At 44.1% G+C, this 18,380-nt stretch overlaps 1 protein-coding gene across 1 annotated transcript in view; it reads right to left on the bottom strand.

The window, feature by feature from the left end:
* Positions 1 to 1,823: 1,823 nt before the first annotated feature.
* LOC112076435 (xylosyltransferase 1-like) overlaps positions 1,824 to 18,380 on the bottom strand; it is a 22,410-nt gene continuing 5,853 nt past the window's right edge. The window contains 6 exon segments of the mRNA XM_024143213.2: positions 1,824 to 5,563; positions 7,928 to 7,993; positions 7,996 to 8,111; positions 8,113 to 8,242; positions 8,245 to 8,257; positions 17,579 to 17,774. Coding sequence (XP_023998981.1) covers positions 5,226 to 5,563; positions 7,928 to 7,993; positions 7,996 to 8,111; positions 8,113 to 8,242; positions 8,245 to 8,257; positions 17,579 to 17,774 — 859 coding nt within the window. The 3' untranslated portion in view covers positions 1,824 to 5,225.

Here is an 18,380-nt window from a genome sequence, read left to right on the forward strand (position 1 = left end):
ACACACACACACACACACACACACACACAGTGTGAGAAGGGACAGTTAATGGAGAGTAAAAATAATATACACTTTATGATTTGTATTATGACTTTATTATTTCTGCCACACAAAATGTTAAACATGGCAATGTTGTTCTCATGTTCTCAATAAAGGCTTTCAGTATCTTGTTGCATGTCATGATTTAAGCATGATTTTTAAACWGTTACATTTCACCCCAAGCCCTGTTATAGCTGATCCGGGAGGTGYGGTAAATTGTAACCTTTCGCTCCTTGTATTTGAGACAAAGTCACACCTTGTTTTGCCTGGACACCATACCGGACKAMACCGCCTTACTTCAACCCCTGCTCCTATGACAAATGCCATGTTAAAGATGAAAACATCTTCACACATATTCATTCGATTTTGACCCACAATAAGAGTAAACATCAGCAAAAGGTAACGTTAAGCACAAAAGTGGGAAAGATAGCATGTCTATGTGCTCGGCCCAACARCTGMAGGGATACGCTGCTTGTGTCATTATAGCTCCTCAGTTGTTTCATGTGTGATGCTGTCAACATTCTGTTTTYWTCTCTGAACTTTATTAYAACACCRTTTAAACGTTTGATGTCACGTTAAMGTGATGTGCCTCAGGAGAGACAGTATCACRGCGGTCGTTGTCTCACTGTCACGTTTTACATGTGTTGGATGAGACCTAAGGGTTTGTTTCATGTCAGAGATAGTGAATAAAACTCATCTGCAAGATGTGGCTCATGTACATTGTTAGAGACTCCTCACACAGATGGGACCCCCTCCCCCCTAAAACACACTCGTCACAAATGACACACACGCGGGCGGACACACGTACTGTATACACACACGCATGCAGACACACTCTTCACAGATGTGATATCACACTCACTAAGCAGACACAGACACACACACACACTCTCTCCTTCCAGTCACCCTGGACTAATTATCCGGCGTGTTCGGAGCCTTGAGGGATRGTCGTGAGATCTTATGGTCCGTAGTGTCCCTTTGATCTAGGCCTGTCAGAGGCTCAGTACACCCTGTGATCGTGTGTGATGATAGAGGCCCGGGAGGATGTGTGGGATGATTGTGCGTGTGATGATAGAGGCCTGGGAGGATCACACGGAACCCCTATTCTGTTCTGATGACGAAGGATGGGAAGACGATCACAGAATCCCCAAGTGGTTCTCTCTGGTCAGACCTCCACAAACGATGGTGGCATCATTCATCGCACAGCACATTCAAAGAGGATTGTTTGACTGTTGGTGAGGTCCCCTGTTTTCTAGATGTATTATCTCTGGAAGGCAAGGGGAAGCCGAATCTCTGGCTACTGCATATTGTGTTTGAGGTGGTTTGTTTTATATCTACACATTAGATAGCCTGCCTCTGAGACATATGGTACAGTATTTTTTAAGGCCTGAACTCTCTCCACTCTCTGTKAATAGGCTGAAAACAGGAGTGTTGCCATATGCGTAGTGTATGTGTTTCTGGTGCTCAACAGCTGACGATGGCAGGTCGATTCTTCAGTTAAGTCATGGAAAACATGTGGAAGCAACTTCAAGTAATTAAACAAATACTTAGAGGGTGAAGCTAGGGTGATCATTAAACAACTGTGGGAATGACTTAACGGTTTGACCGTGCTATCACTTTAATTATGGTGTAATGTACTCTTTGTTTCCATAGTAAAATGCAATTATGGCTACTTAAACGTACATAAATAATTAAGAAGGAGATGTGTTACAAGGATTTCGTGACTGTCATGTCATAAACTTGAAGTGTTTAAGCATAAAAATCCACACAATAATGAGACAAGATTTAGAGAGAGCTCTTTTTATTTCAAAAAGCAGTCAGAGAAAAATGTACCAACAAAAAAAAAAAATCCACAAAAATGTAAAAGCGAAAGACAAGAAGGCATGGTATTTACAACAGCGGACATCTTTTTTGGTGTTACAGATTCATCAAATCACATCGACTAACTCTTGGTGCTCTTCTTTCACTTTTTGTGGAAAGTAAAAACAACCACAACAATTGAATGTTCATAGATGGACAGAAGGTTTTAAGAGTTCCCCTAGGCAGGAGTATAGATAGATAGCTAAGGCACAGAGTTTCCCCCTGAAACTTTAGGAAACGTTGACGTTTCCCCAGAAACRTCGGGAAACGTTGAGTTCAGAGAAGTTTGTGCAACAGTTGCTCAACAATACATTCCAGCAGAGAGAACAACAATCTGTCATGATATTCTCTGAAAGGCGAAGAATAATATTAAAAGCTTTACCCAATTCTGAGTCYTTCCTTACTCCTTAGATCTGTCCAAAACATTGAAACAGGTTATGTACCTAAAATCACTCTGTGCCCAACTAGCAACAAGTAACACCAGCCATCTGTTCTTCTTCCACTGTAATTCCAATTCATAATCTTTCCACACTGCATCGGTATTTACATAGTTTTAAACATATTTTCAATACAAAATATTTATGTACATTTTCTTCATTTTTGTAACAAAATAGGACTTTTACATCGAGTAACATATTTCAATTCACTTCTCGAGAATGATAATTSAACTTTTGAACAATGGGCAAAGTGTTCGTCAATTTAAGTATTCGTTTCAATGTGAGAATGGCACTGCCAGTAAAAGGAAGTCACGGTCATATCTGTATCTAGCTGTTATGTTATTAGCTAGCTAGCTAATACAGAGAAATAGTAATGGCGTCTTTTTGTAGGCACTAAATCCGCCATGGTTTGTTGGACAAAGCCTATGGGAAGATGAATGGCATTTTTTGTAGGGTTTTTGGATAAACACTGAAAATAAGGTCTGTGGTAAACACAGGCTTAGGAGATCTTATACGTTTTGTTCTAGGAGATKATKWTCATCAGCTAACGTCACTTTGTGAATTTTGATGCATTTATGTAATAAAAAAAGGACATAAAGGCTTCATAATGAATAAAGGTCATGTTAACTGACTGCTATTATCTCATAGAACAAAACGTATAAGATCTCCTAAGCCTGTGTTAACCTCAGACATTATTCTCAGTGTTTATCCCAAATCCCTATTCTTTCCCCATAGGAAAGGCTGAACGAACCAGAGGTAGCTCACTTCTGGGTTTTAGCACTAGAAGTTGGCGAGCCCTATATAGGCAAAATTGCCCTTCTTTGTAACCATGGCAACAACACGCAACAGTTCAAGTTTGAGTGACAGGACTGACACTTATTAGGATCGATACATCCAACAAGGTTCAAGGTGAACTTGGGCCATTGATTAACTCACTAATGATCGTTGATGAGCCCTGGTGAAAACATTCACTTAGCACGTTTGACTGCCAAATCATGTTGACAATCACAGATTGGATTCTAAATTGGGACCAAATTAGGTTGTGAGGAGAATTGAGTTGAAGCCAAACAAACGAAYCGGCAGATCGTAGTTACCCTTCATTGTGGTTGGAGAAGGGGGCACTGTGCTAATAGGCTATGTTTGAACTGTGGTAAACAGAGAGATAGTCTTGATGGCAGCAAAAGTACTTAGCATGTAGTAGAATAGGTGAAAACCAAAGTTGCATGGGCCCAATCCAACAGTTCCTTGATCAAGATACAAGATATATTCACTATWTGTTTCCATTTTTGCCACAGCATGAACAGCATCATCAATCACTAACATCCTGGTACTGACACGGAACCGAGTAGGAAATGCAACATCACCACGGAATGACTTCAACACACATTCTGGAGAGTTTTTGGAGTGTTTCAGTCTTTTTTTGTTTACTTCTCTGTTTGGGGAGGTTGTCAGGAGGAAGCTGACCTTTCTGTGACCTTTCAGTCCTGGGTGCTTCCCCGTGTGATGAAGACTTGGCAAACAGTCAACGAAAGAACCAAGACAGGAAGAGCTATTCAGACCGGACAACACGGACATACAGACGGGCATTAGGTTTGTTGCGCCCAAAATAGGTATACAGGTTCATTGGGGCAATGGCCTTTGTAAATAAAGGCAGTTTCTCTTTACAAAAAAATATTTATCGAGCTGCCAAAGCAGCGTTGTAGTCATTTAGTCATTGACTAAAAATATTCTGTATTTATATAAACTTATAAATAAATAGCAACTTGTGGACAACTCACTCCATTCACTCGACAATAACTTTGAGACATATTCTGTTTCATACTTGCAACATAAACCGTCGTTAAAAACAAATGAACAAAAATTCTTAGGAAAGGAAATGAAAAAATAAACTTGAGAATTTCTGTTTTCTTGCGAAAGCACAGCTGATATACTTTCATTTCAAGTTTCAGGCTGTCCAGTATGGAGTGATATTGGTGCCAATAGAAAATGAATCTAGTTTCAATCATTCATGGATTGAATTCAACTTCTACTGGCACTAATGCCACCCCATAGTCCAGTCACACCCACACACCTTTCTCCTGTTCAGGCACTGAAAGTCAATATGTAGTGCTGTGCCATAGTAACTTTGTCAGTCATACGCAAAGATTGAGGCAAGGAATTTCGTTTTTTTTTTAAAAAGATACATCTTCGCGACACCCTCCGAGGTGGCGGTTCAGTCTATCTCCCTACATGTAGGCCAAACCAACCTTAAGAAGCAGGCCTCGTATTCACAAAGCATCTCAGAGTAGAAGTGCTGATCTAGGATCAGGTCCCCCCCTGTCTATATAATCATATTCATTATGATTTAAAAGAGAAAACTGATTCTAAATCAGCACTCCTACTCTGAGACGCTTTGTGAATACGGGCCCAGAACGTGGTCCACTACCAGTGTCGACTATCCTGTTCCACCCGAACACTGACTTCTGACTGACTTCACAATCGCTCTTTCKTTTAGCAGCAGACTAGGCGGCCTTACTAGGTGCTTGGCAAAGCAACATTTGTCTCTACGTCGGACACAGCATCAATCACAGCAAACTCAGCGATGAGATTCAAATAAATACATTGGGAAACAGAAAACGGCAAAGCCGGCAAAAACACCAAAGACTAACACTTCAGGAGTCTGAAACTTGCACGACYCCACAAAACCTTCCCCAGACATTCTCTTCCTCTTCAACGTTCCTACAACCTCCAATCAACCTTAAAAAAACACAACTTACACGTCTTTTCTCGTCTTATCTGATCCATTACGTCGACTGAAAAATAAAAATTAAACAAAAAGAGATTTGAAAAATAAATTATTTCAACTTAAGACCTGCAGTGTGGCCTCCCGTCCAGCCGGAGGCGCCACTGCTACCTGATGCGCCCGTCGGCGTGCGGCGGGACCAGCTGGGACTTGGGGTCGGGGCTGAGCGAGCTCCAGGGGGTCTTGGCGCAGGTCTGCATGACGGGGCAGGATGTTCCAGGTCCCCCTGTCATGGAGGTGGAACACACYTCCCCAGCCTCCCACATCGCACCCACCAGGCCGTCTACCCAGTGCTCCAAGGCGGGGCCAGTCAGGCCGGCGTTGCGCTTAGCCTGCTCCACCTGGCCCAGGTGTACAGGGATGTTGAGCACGGGGTTGAGGCCATGGAAGCTCTGCTCCATATAACTGTTCTTGGCTGGTCCGTTGTGGAGCTTCAGCGTGTCCTCTGGGGGAGGGAGGGAGAGTGAGCGGGAGAGTGAGCGGGAGATGAAGCGAGAGAAAGCGGGGGGCAAAAATGGATTGTTAATGTTTTATGGCGAGACAGTCATGGAGATAGTGTTCATAAATGAGCAGGTAAACAGACAGAGTCATCAACGGGGAATCTAAGTAGGAAAATCAGTAGAACCACTTTGACTTGATTGTGTTGCCCTAAAGGGTGGAATGYAACTGTGAACTCATTTGATGAGACCAAACTTTGTGTTACTGGTTAATTACATGCTATTGATTTCTCTAGGGTAAGCCTAAGCCACAGAGTGGGAGACTGCACCAAGTGTCTCAATGACTGCACTTAGTGTCTCTTTATAAAGCCATTGGAAGCTAGGGGGCAGATAGGAACATCTTCTCATACATCATACATTTATAAGCCCCTTCATACCCTCAAAAGATAAAATAATTGCCTAAGCCACAAATTGGTAAAACAACTCAACGACTGTTCCTCGTGTCTTTTTATAAAGCCATTGGAATCTAGGGGTCAGAGACGAGACGAGACCATTACCTCATCCCTAAACCTCCTCAACCCTGAAGGTAAAGCTGTACATTCCTCAGTGCTCCTAACACCGGGGCGCTTGCCGTCCCTCCTCAGCCTGGCTATTGTACGCTAGCCCAGCTCTCTCTCCTCTCTCTGCCAGTGCCGGGTTCGCACCCTGCCGTTAGCCGCCGCGTTTTCACGGCGCTACGACGAGATGCAGTCAGACACCCGTTGTTCTGCCAAGCTTGCCACTGCCCGGTGCCAACTACCAACTTTACTGTGGCAGCGGTGTGTGTGTGGTGCCAGTGTGTGTGTGTGTGTGGTGCCAGTGTGTGTGTGTGAGGGCCCATGGTGCCAGCGCTAAGCCGAGGCAACAACAAAACACTCACCATGAAGGCTACGTGTAGTAGAAAGACCTGGGATATCAGGTTGTAAATCTGTATGGCAAGGCTAGAGGCTGTTAGAGCAGGTGGAGAGGAGGCTGGAGAGGAGGCCAAGGCTGCAGGATTACTGTACCACCACGACCTTCAGGACTATGGGATCTAAGGGCATCTAACCCCATCATACAGGAGCAGGAGCTGTAAAGGGTGCTTTCCCAGACACTAAAAGGATTCTCAATTGAAAGTGCTTCTTTGTCAAGACCAGGCTTAATCTGTGTCTGGGAAACTAGCCCATTAAGGTTTTATCCTAAGTACGTCTCAATGGATACTACTGTACTGTAGTCCATATAAGGCTGTTTGATACTGACGCTCACGGTTTCCATAGTTTCTATGCGCAGTGGATCTAGTTTAGGACTACTGTTTGCACTTTGGGCCAACTGGGCTATTTTAACCACTCAAGCTGACCCAAAAAGTTTAGTGTAAAACAATCTAAAGTAGAGCTCAGTGTCGCCTCAATTGGGTCATAAAACATTTCAGCAACAGTATAACAACTCAGAGAGCATAACAGTACGTTTCAATGATAATCTTCCATAAATAGTGGAGAAAGGCAGTCGATTTACCCTCATCTCCAATGCTAAAGTCTTTTTGGAGTGATTTAGCATTCTGACTATGTACCGGTACAGAGTTTGGAGTTTGGAGTTCGAGGGGAAGTGGAGTTAATCAATTTTCTGTTCCATCAACAGGGATTTACAACTGAGAGAAAGCAAACAAGCGAACGATCAAACAAACAGAAACACTCGTGAACAATTTATGAATATTCGAGCTTCCTCTCTCCTCACATGGCCCAAACCCCACAGCGCGTCGGGCAAAGCTGCTAACTTTTATTGTTGATTCGGTTCATAATTAAAATGGTCTCAGTGCGATTATAAAACAGGTCGGGCTGTGAATATGCCACACGCCGAGGTTAGCATCTCAACTCTCGGGTGACTTTCACAGCAGCTGATTGCTCTAGCTAAAACAATAGGGGTCCTGGTCCCTTATAGTTAACACCGGCAGATTGATTTAATTGTGTAATTGTGTTCCTCGGCGTGATATGGAGGTGTTTAACATACTGTTTAGTATGTTGAGAAACACTGAGGGTGATTACGGTTGACTTGGTGACAAACAACTGGGCTTCCAACGGCTCAGAGGGTTGATTAGAAAGAGCATCGTAAACACAGCAGGGCCTCCTGGGAAATGTGCTTTTGTGTTTGCGTGTGTATCCATGATAGGCCAATAACATGACGAGACATACTGCATCAATTATATCACATACATCACAGACTGACACTCATGTGACTTGTAGACCTGCACTATATATAGGCCTATCTCTTACTTTGCCGTACAGGCTAGTGCTTGTTATAGCCAGTGTGGTGTGTGTGTGTGTGTGTGTGTGTGTGTGTGTCTGTGTCTGTACTCTTACCTTGTCTTATAGGCTGATGCTTCATATAAGCCAGCGGACTAATCAGAAACCTGGTCTCGGCCACGGGCTCCAGTGATGCAACACCCGTATGGTCCACACCCCAGGTCTGAGAGGCTGGTTCAGGGGGGGTCGGTAGTGGTGTTACTCTGCGCTGGCGTCGATCAGGATATCGTAGGTGGCAGCAGATCGTTGGTGGGTCGATCCACACCACGGTGACGGTCACGTTGGGGCCCTTGGACACCCGCTGCATCCCGACGGTCTCGTCCATGGGACCCATCAGACCACCGAAGTTACGGAACATGCGCTCCTTGGCATCCACTCCGTGCCGATCTGAGAGAGGGATGGAGGAAGGGACGGAGGGGGGAAGGAGAGAGAAAAGGTGTGTAATTAATTCACTGGATCTGAAATGTCCAACCGTTTAATGCATTCTGAAATGTCCAACCGTATAATGTATTTCATGCATACTTTGCAACAACATTAACTGAGGCAAATGAGGAACAGAAAAACAGGCTGAATGTGAATTCGCTCTACACTGTAACGTCCTGGGAAATTGTAGTTGTGATATAATATGTATCCCACACCATCATATACAACCATCATGGATCATGTCTCCTGTATAGACTAGTGGTTTACAGTGTGTACAGATGTGGGATCTTAATTTGATCACCCAGGTTTAAAAAGGCTTTCCGCTTTGACATTTTCAGACTTGATTTTCCCTCGGGAATAATGCTGTAGCAAACTGGTTCAAATTAAGATCCTACATCTCTGTATACTAGTCTCACTTCATCTGTAAGGTCAGCAGTGGTGTGCAGCTTCAAACATTTATACAGCCATTACCTATCATGTCTACAGCAGTGCATTATGTGATTCCAGTATGTCTCATGAGGCTTTATGTAGACTTTCTATGTTTATAGGCTTATACAGGATTCCAGTATGTCTACATAAGATAGTCTCATGATGTGTAATTTAAGTGTTGTTTGCAGTTCCTGTGTGATCGATAGACAGGCCGACTGAGGTAGCAGTGTATATGTGAGTGAAGGTGAACACCTTGACTAACCCTCTGGGGGCTGGGGATGCATCATATAACACAGACAGACGAGAAGAGAGAGAGAAGAAAAGAGAGAGAGAGGGGAAAGAGAGAAGAGAGAGAGAGAAAGAGAGGAGAGAGAGAGAGAGAGAGAAGAGAGAGAGAGAGAGCAGAGAGAGAGAGAGAGACGAGACGAGACGACGACGAAGACGGACACGACGACAACAGACAGACAGACAGACAGACAGACAGACAGACAGACAGACAGACAGACAGGACAGACAGAGAAGAGAAAAGCACTAACTCCATTTAATGCGGTTAAGACTATTGCTGGAGGGAAGAGGAGAGGTGAGAGATGAATAACTTAGATACTGAGAGAAATAGAGAGAGATGGAGAATACAGGCAGAGAGAGAACATGATGATATAAACTGACTACCGGTATACAAACATTAGACTGACCTAAATCACGGTGAATGCTATGATCCCTTATTTTAGTCATTTGTTAAATCCACTTCAATCAGTGTAGATGAGAGAGGAGACGGGTTAAATAATCATTTTTAAGCTTAGACAGTTGAGACAGGGATTGTGTTTGCGTGCCATGCAGAGGGTGAATGGGCAAGACAAAAGCTTGAAGTGCCTTGAACGGGGTATGCAAGTAGGTGCCAGGGACACCGGTTTGTGTCAAGAACTGCAACGCTGCTGGGTTTTTCACGCTCCAGTTTCCCATGTGTATCAAGAATGGTTCACCACCCAAAGGACATCCGCCAACTTGACACAAATGTGGAAGCATTTGGGTCAACATGGACCAGCATCCTAATGGAATGCTTTCGACACCTTAGGTGTGTTCTTAATGTTTGGTATACTGTACTCAGAGAGAGGACTAATATAGTGAGATGGATGGACAGAGAGTGTAGGAGGACAGAGAGTAGAGATCAGAGATAGTGAAGGAGGACGAGAGAAAGAGGATGCAGATTAATCTAGGCGCTGTAGAAACGTGAGGAGGGAGATGATGAGGGATGATGAGGAGGGTGATGAGGGATGATGAGGAGGATGATGATGAGGAGGGATGATGATGAGGAGGGATGATGATGAGGGATGATGAGGAGGAGTTGATGAGGAGGGATGGTGAAGGCTTGAGGATATGCTCATCCTTACACCCAGTGATTAACACCAGACCACAGATCAATGGGCTGACTGGAACACTCCACTCAATATTAGGCCGACTGAGAAATGAGTCTATACACTATAATAGACTCAACCTCCACAGAGAAATTAGTGGTGTGTGTTGGTGTGTGTGTGTGTGTGTGTGTGTTGTTGTGGTGTGTGTGTGTGTGTGTGTGGTATCATGATGTCGGAAAACATAAACTGTGAGAGGATCTTGGCTTTCCCTTTAATTCACTCTTCACATTCAGCTGTGTTGTGGTGTGTTGTGTGTGTGTGTGTGTGTGTGTGTGTGTGTGTGTTTTGTACTTTGTAAAGTACGTTTTGTAAAGTGATGGACTTTGGTAATTACATTTTTTAATTTAACTGACCTCTATTCTCTCTATCAAAACTAGATTTTCCTTGTGTGTCTGTGTGTACGTGCGTGTATGTGTGTGTGTATGTGTGTTTTCACACTGCCTGAGCCATAAGTGGATCTTGCCAGCCTGTGATGCACTTCCGTAATTCAATTTTGTAATTCAACTGACCTGTATTTTCTCAACCAAAACTATATTTTCCCTGTGTTAGTATGTATGTGTGTGTGTGTGTTTGTGGTTGTGTGTACGTGTGTGTATGTGTGTGTGTATGTGTGTTTTCACACTGCCTGAGCCATAAGTGGATCGTGCAAGCCTGTGATGCACTTCCGTAATTCAATTTTGTAATTCAACTGACCTGTATTTTCTCAACCAAAACTATATTTTCCTTGTGGTTGTGTGTATGTGTGTGTTTCACAATGTCTGCAACAACAACTAGAGGATATTGCCCTGCCTCCCTTCAATTCAATTCACCTCAATTTAGTGTGCAAAATTGGTACCCTTCAACTCAATAATGCTACCGACCCCTATTTTCTGTACCAAACTACTAKTTTCCATGTTAGCATCCTCAACATCCTTAACTAGAATGTCCATCAGCTATGCTATTCATTCACTGCAGGTCTAGAAGAGTATCCCTCATGCTAATTCATTATAATCTATTCTATTCTTATTGATTCTATTACATTTTTTTCTATTCTATTTCAGTCTATTTGAAGTGTTTTCCTCACTGGCATATCACACCATAAACATCACATTGATTGTCAGTGGTCTGATTCTAGGCCACAGACTGAAATCAAAAGCGTATTGACTGAGGAAATGTCACTATAACCCACTGGCTGCAGACTACTGCCTCCCGACTAAATAGTTTTGTGAGAAATCTGGGTAAGGTACTATGGGRATGGATAACATTGGATTTCAGTAATGGTTTTGGCTCAATTCTATTTCAACTCCATCAATTCAGGAAGTGAATGGAAATGCAATATTCTCATTGAAAATGAATCATACTTTTCATATCTTGAATTGGAATTTGAATGAATCTCCTGAAGCGACTGTATTCTGGTTCAAACTGTCACTGGAGAGTGGAGACAAACAGTAACACAGCTACAAATCCACAGGTCATTGAGTGTACGACCGTATTGACCACCTGAGAACCGGGAGACGGTCAAACAGGGATTAACCTCTGACCCACTTCAGGTTCATCCGATGACCTCCGACCTTTTCTCTACACTTCACTTCAAACCCTGATCCAACACCTCAGCTTGTTTTAGTTTATGATCTTAACTCACACTTTACTTAGTGACAGCACAGTAGTACTACTGCTACCAGCCACCCCTGTCCTTCACTGCTGATCTGGCAACCCTGGAGTCAAAACCAGTCAAGCTTGTGGCTTGTGTGACCTAAATTCACACTTAGAGCACAAGTAGTAGGCTACTAGGCTACCATCCAGCCTCTCTCCTTTACCTTTGATCTGGCAACCCTAACTCAAGACCCTTCCTCACTTTAAACCTGTGGCAACTGTTGCGCAAGATCTGGGAACCATCACTGGTTCCTGAGTCAAACCCCTTATCCTGTAGCATGCATCCCTTTTTCATCCCTCGCTCTACCTATTACCCCTCCCTCCCTACCTCCCTCTCCATAGATCTTAATTGACAAACATAGAGGACGTGGGTAAGGATGCCAGCTATCTCAAGCTGTCCCAGGGGAGTGCTCCGGGCCTGGGCCTAGCTGCATTCAACACCTGCTTTTCATTACCTCCATACACAAAGACTGACACTAATAAGGCCCAGAACCCAACAGAACCCTGGGGGCCTTTGTCTGTTTCGCACACCCGCACACACACACACACACACACACACACACACACACACACACACACACACACACACACACACACACACACACACACACACACACACACACACAAGTAAGTAAAAAAACGAACAGTTTTTTAAATCAAGACCAGATGTGGTCTGGTTGGTTGGACGTGGCTGCCCGCACCACTGCCTGATGGAAATTGACCTGTCATGTTTTATGGGGAGGTGTTTGACTCTGGCGCCAGTGAGGTTGTTGGGGTGTGGTGGAGGGGGAGAGGGATGGGGTGGGGGGTTTTAAGGTTGAGTTGCCAGGTCAGCAGTGGTAGTACCACTGTAAGATGTAATGTGTGAGTAGAGGGCTTAAGCTACAAGATTAAGTGTTGTGCTGCTGAGGTAATGCTGGGGAGGGGGTGAGGTTGCCAGGTCAGCAGTGGAGGACAGAGGGAGGGTGACGTACTACTGTACTGTAGGTAAAGTGTTAGTAGAGGACATAAACCACAGCATTAGGTGTTTGACACGGGTTCCCGTGGGGGGAGGCAGGGTTGCCAGGTCTTAGGTTGCCAGATCAGTAGTGGACGACAGCGGGAGGGTGACGTAGCCTACTACTGTAAGTATACTGTATACTGTAAAGGCACTTAAGATACAGACAGGCAGCTACTACTGATACCTCTGTCCTGCCTGTCCTGCTTATGCAGAGTTAGAGGGAGGTAGAGGAAGAGAWTGGAATGAAAGGAGAAAGAGACCGTCTTGCATGGGGTATGGTTAGAGGGAAGTGGAGAGAGAGGTTATAGGTAGGAGGAACAGACTGTGCTGCCTCCCCAGTTTATGGTAGAAGTTCAAAGGAGGCAGAGGGATACATTCTAGGTGGTAGGAGGGAGAGACCTTGTAAAGTCATACATGATATACAGAGCTACCGGACTACATAGTAATCTACTACCACCGCTACAACTGTAGTCTGTTAGTAGGGTGGTAGTCTGGCATCTATCCCTCACTTATTTAGGATAGTTGTTGGAAGCAAGTCTATTAAGACCACTGTGGAGAGGTAGAGAGCAATGTTAGAGAGCAATGGCAGTAAAAATTGGGTAGAGAGAGAGAGTTTATAGATGGAAGGAAAAGGCTGTATTGGAATGTTGTGCTGCAGATATGGTTTATCTGCCTGACAGACATTCACAACAGTCAACTATAACTGCTTAGCTCTGTCATGTCCGTCTATCTGTCCTCTGGCTGCCTGACTGACTGACTGACAGACTGACAGTCATTGTAGCTAAGCAACCGACAGACAGTCCTTTGCGATGCTGAGTACTCAGATAAAGTCGTGCCAGCGTCGGTCTGCTGTCACTCACAACTCTTTAGACTAGAACGCCTCAGAGGCTTCCCTGTGCCCATGACTGCCTCGCAGTCTAGTGTCGCTTCGGAACTGTTACAAAGGTCAATAGGTCGAAGGTCAAGAGTAAAAGGTCAGATTCACCCCGACTTATCACCTCAGAGTGCTCAGAGGGAACTCATACGAGGCCATCACCTGACATTTCAGAGGGTTCTGCTTGACAGTGTGAAAACCAGAAAAAAAAGATCACTCTCAACCCCCCATGATAAACAGAAAAGTGCTCGCTGGCTCACTAAGACATAGCTGATGTTAGAGAACGTCCTCAGAAGTAGAAATCGGGRCATTATTTATATTAGCATAACTACGCTATCAGGAAGCCTGGCGTGAAGGTGAGTAGTCTACGTTTCATTAGTAAACAACAAATAAGCAGCCGGTGAGGCGCTAATCCACATCAAATTTGATGAATTCAATCAATTGACATTTTACAGGGCTACCGATCCTGTGTTTAATGCCTGTGTGTGCCAATCCCTCTGCAAGGTTGCCATAACGATGAATATAGCTAAGGTCACCATGAACTATATATCTGATCTGGCCAATCATATTTCATACAACATGCTTCTCAATGTGTGTGTGCTCTCTGCAAGGTTGCCATAACGATGAATATAGCTAAGGTCACCATGAACTATATATCTGATCTGGCCAATCATATTTCATACAACATGCTTCTCTGTGCCAGGCACTTCAGGGCTTGTATATACTACTAACACATAGAGGTCATTGTTTGACTAAGTGGCTGGATAACTGCTGGGCACTCTAGTCTAAATGACAGGGGCTGCTGAATGACTGTGAATGTTATGTGAACATTACGTCAAAGTTGTAGCCTACAACCTCGAAACAATGTACCTCAGTTATGGTCAGACTGACCATTATGTTGTCCATTGACTGGATAATGAATGGTTGAGTACTCTCAATACAGGCGCAGCTGATAGAAATGGATCTGCTGAAAGACTACAATGTGAATGTTACCTCAACGTTACGCCCACCCACAAAAATGACATGTTACCTCAGCAAATGTTCTCYATGGACTAAGTGAACTTTCCTCCACTTCTAAATGGGATGAGTTTGCGATATTRTTCAGAGATAAGYTAAGCAACAATAGGCTGGGTATCAGTCAAGCAAGACCKGATGAGAAGTTTGATGATATGTGCCCGAGGCTACCACGCAAWGGCACTATGGATTTATTTCCCCTGGTTGACACTGACAGTGATATCACAACTTAAGCCTCCTACCTGCCTTCTCGATCCTATCCCCACCACCTTCTTAAAAACAGTCTTTAATTGCATATCTGAAGAAGTGTAAGCTATTGTCAATCACTCCCTGTTCACAGGCACTCTCCCCACTGCACTGAAAAAAGCTATTATGAAACCCCTTCTGAAGAAAAGTCATCTAGATTCTTCAGSTRTTAGCAATMTTCYGCCAATCTCCAACCTTCCATTCTTAAGTAAAACTCTGGAGAAATTGGTTTTGAAACAGCTAAATGATGTTTTAAGTGCCAACTGTATTTTTGAGAAATTACACAGCACAGAGACGGCCTTAGTTAAAGMGGTAAATMATCTTAGAGCCAAAACAGATGCCAAACAGCCATCTGTCCTTGTACTTTTAGATTTAAGTGCTGCATTCGACACTGTTGACCYTGATGTRCTTCTGGACAGACTGGAGAGGTTGGTTGGCCTCCCCAGTTCAGTTCTAAATTGGTTTAGGAACTATTCAACCGGTCGAGAGTTTTTTGTCACCCTTGGTGAACATAACTCAGAGAAAATACATCTGACATGGTGGCATTTCACATGGTTTGATTTTGGGTCCGGGACTGTTCAGTTTATATATGTTACCCCTTGGCAGAAAGCACAGCATTGATTCTCACTGCTACGCAGACGATACACGGCTTTACTTTTCTGTGTCACAGGAGAATTTGAGCTCCACGGATACATTAGACTGTATTAGTGATTTAAATACTTAGATGGCTCACAACTTCCTCCAGCTAAATCAAGACATGACCGAGGTACTTATTGTTGGAGCCAAAGCACAGAGAGAGAATCTGGCCGCACATTTTAATTCACGGGCAATAAAGATAAAACACCAGGTAAAAAACCTAGGTGTTATTTTAGATTCTGAAATCAATTTCGAATCACACAATAGGAATGTGACCAAAATAGCTTTTTACCACCCGAGGAAATGGTGCCAATGTGCGTCCGTTTCTATCTCAGGTGATACAGAGACACTCATCCATGCTTTAATTACAAGCAGGCTTGACTACTGTGTAGCTTTCCTGTCTGTGTCACGCTCCTGGATCTGTTTACCTGTCCTTGTGATTGGTCTCCACCCCCTTCCAGGTGTCGCTTTATTTTCCCCAGTGTATTTATCCCTGTGTTTCCTGTCTCTCTGTGCCAGTGTCGTCTTATATGTTTCAAGTCAACCAGCGGTTTCCCGTTCTCCTGCTTTTGCATTCTCCTTTTTTCTAGTCTCCGTTTTGACCCTTGCCTGTTTCTTGTACCTGCGTGCCTGACCCTTCTGCCTGCCTTGACCACGAGCCTGTCTGCCACTCTGTACCTCCTGGACTCTGATCTGGCTTTGACCTTTTTGGCCTGTCCCTTGGATTAATAAACATTGTAAGACTCCAACCATTCTGCCTCCTGTGTCTGCATTTGGGTGTTGCCTTGTCCTTGATAGTCTGGTCTACGCAAGAAAGCCATTGCCAACTGCAAACATACAGATGCTGCAGCACGGGTTCTGACTAGGACCAGACGAAGAGCACACATTACACAGGTTTAAGGTCTCTGCAAATGGCTGCCTGTGAGTTTTAGAATTCATTTTAAAAATCATTCTATTGGTTTTTAAATCAATCCACGTTGTGTGCACAACACTACACAACAATACACCCCAATAATGCCAGACATGATTTTGAGTTATGTACCCAGTAGGTCCTCTGGCACTGCCTTTTAACTATCCCAAAGCCTAGGACCAAGAGGAATGGAGAGGCAGCCTTTAGCTATTATGCCCCAGCCTCTGGAATAGCCTGCAGAGAGCCTGAGAGGGGCCGAAACTGTGGACATATTTAAAAAAGATCTTAAAACACACTTTTTTTATCCTCCTATGTTTGCTGGTAGTAAATATTTCTATTTTCATTGTTTTTCTTCGTTTTTTCCTGTGAACCACATTGTGTTGCATTCCATGTCTGAAATGTGCTGTAGAGATGCAGTCTTGATTTGGGGGCACTGTCTACTGAAAGAGGGTAAATATTATGTGACTGTTATAAGAAAATTGCATAAATGTTACAACTCCAACCCAAAAAACAGTGTCAGTGACCTCAGCGAACTGCAGCCTGGCGAAGCTGCTGTATATAAGGTGTGTCTACTTCTAAAAGATGACTGTCACACCCGGATCTGTTTCACCTGTCTTTGTGCTTGTCTCCACCCCCACTCCAGGTGTCGCCCATCTTCCCCATTATCCCCTGTGTATTTATACCTGTGTTCTGTTTCTGTTGCCAGTTCGTCTTGTCTTACCAGCGTGCTTTCCCGTCTTCCTGTTTCTCAAGTTCTGTTTCCTAGTTTTTCCCGGCTCTGACCATTCTGCCTGCCATCCTGTACCTGCCTGACTCTGACCTGATTACAAACCTCTGCCTGCCCTGACCCCGAGCCTGCCTGCCGTCCTGTACCTGCCTGACTCTAACCTGATTACAAACCTCTGCCTGCCCTGACCCCGAGCCTGCCTGCCATCCTGTACCTGCCTGACTCTGATCACGAACCTCTGCTTGTCCTCGACTTTTCTAATAAATGATCTGAGAACTGTACTATCTGCCTCCTGTGTCTGCATCTGTGTCATACCCTGAGTCGTGATATTACAGTGTTACTGTTCTGTGAATGTTATGTGTACATTACCTAAACGTTATACAACCAAAAAAGAAGGATAGTTACCTCAGCGAACTGCAGCCTGGTGAAGGTGCTGGGRGGGGAAGCCACCTTGTAGGTCTTCCTGGGCATCACCCAGGTCTCCAGGGTCTCCAGCTTGCTGGTTGCCAGGTTAGTGGCATGGTGCTTGACCAGGTAGCCTTGGAACTGGTCTGACTGGAAGTAGAGATGCACTGACACCGGGTGGCCCATGGGGAAATACCTGGCAAACCAAGAGGAAATAATCGTATTTTTAACCAACCTTTCTCAACAGACCTTCTTCATCAGTAGCCTGAATACAGGTTTGTTTTGGCTATGATGCCAACTCTGTCACTAATTTTGACAAAGACAGCAATGGAGTTGACAAGAACACAAACAAATCTGGGACCAGGCTACTTTATCAGGGTTTTACCTGGCAACACCAGTGGTAACCCAACAGACAGACCCATTGAGATTCCCATGAGTGAACTTGATATGGTACCAGTGCTGTTTAAAATGGCAATGGTGTAAGATGAGAGTATCTAGATCCATCTATTGAACAATTACTGGAGTCTGCTTACAAATGCTAATGTTTGTAGATGCTAAAGTTCACTAGCGGGGCCTTGCTAACGTCTCAGACGCTAAAGTAAAGGTTAGGGGGATGTGCTTTCTGTGATTGTGTGAAGGGAAGAGGCATTAATTCAATGACCTATAAAACATCTGTTGCTGTGGAAACAACTATTAAGGCGAGGCATTAATTCAATGACCTATAAAACATCTGTTGCTGTGGAAACAACTATTAAGGCTAGGAATGGACAGACTGACTGAGACCAGACTGTAGTTGTAGCCT

Source organism: Salvelinus sp. IW2-2015, unplaced genomic scaffold, assembly GCF_002910315.2.
Source record: "Salvelinus sp. IW2-2015 unplaced genomic scaffold, ASM291031v2 Un_scaffold3755, whole genome shotgun sequence".
Taxonomy (NCBI): domain Eukaryota; kingdom Metazoa; phylum Chordata; class Actinopteri; order Salmoniformes; family Salmonidae; genus Salvelinus; species Salvelinus sp. IW2-2015.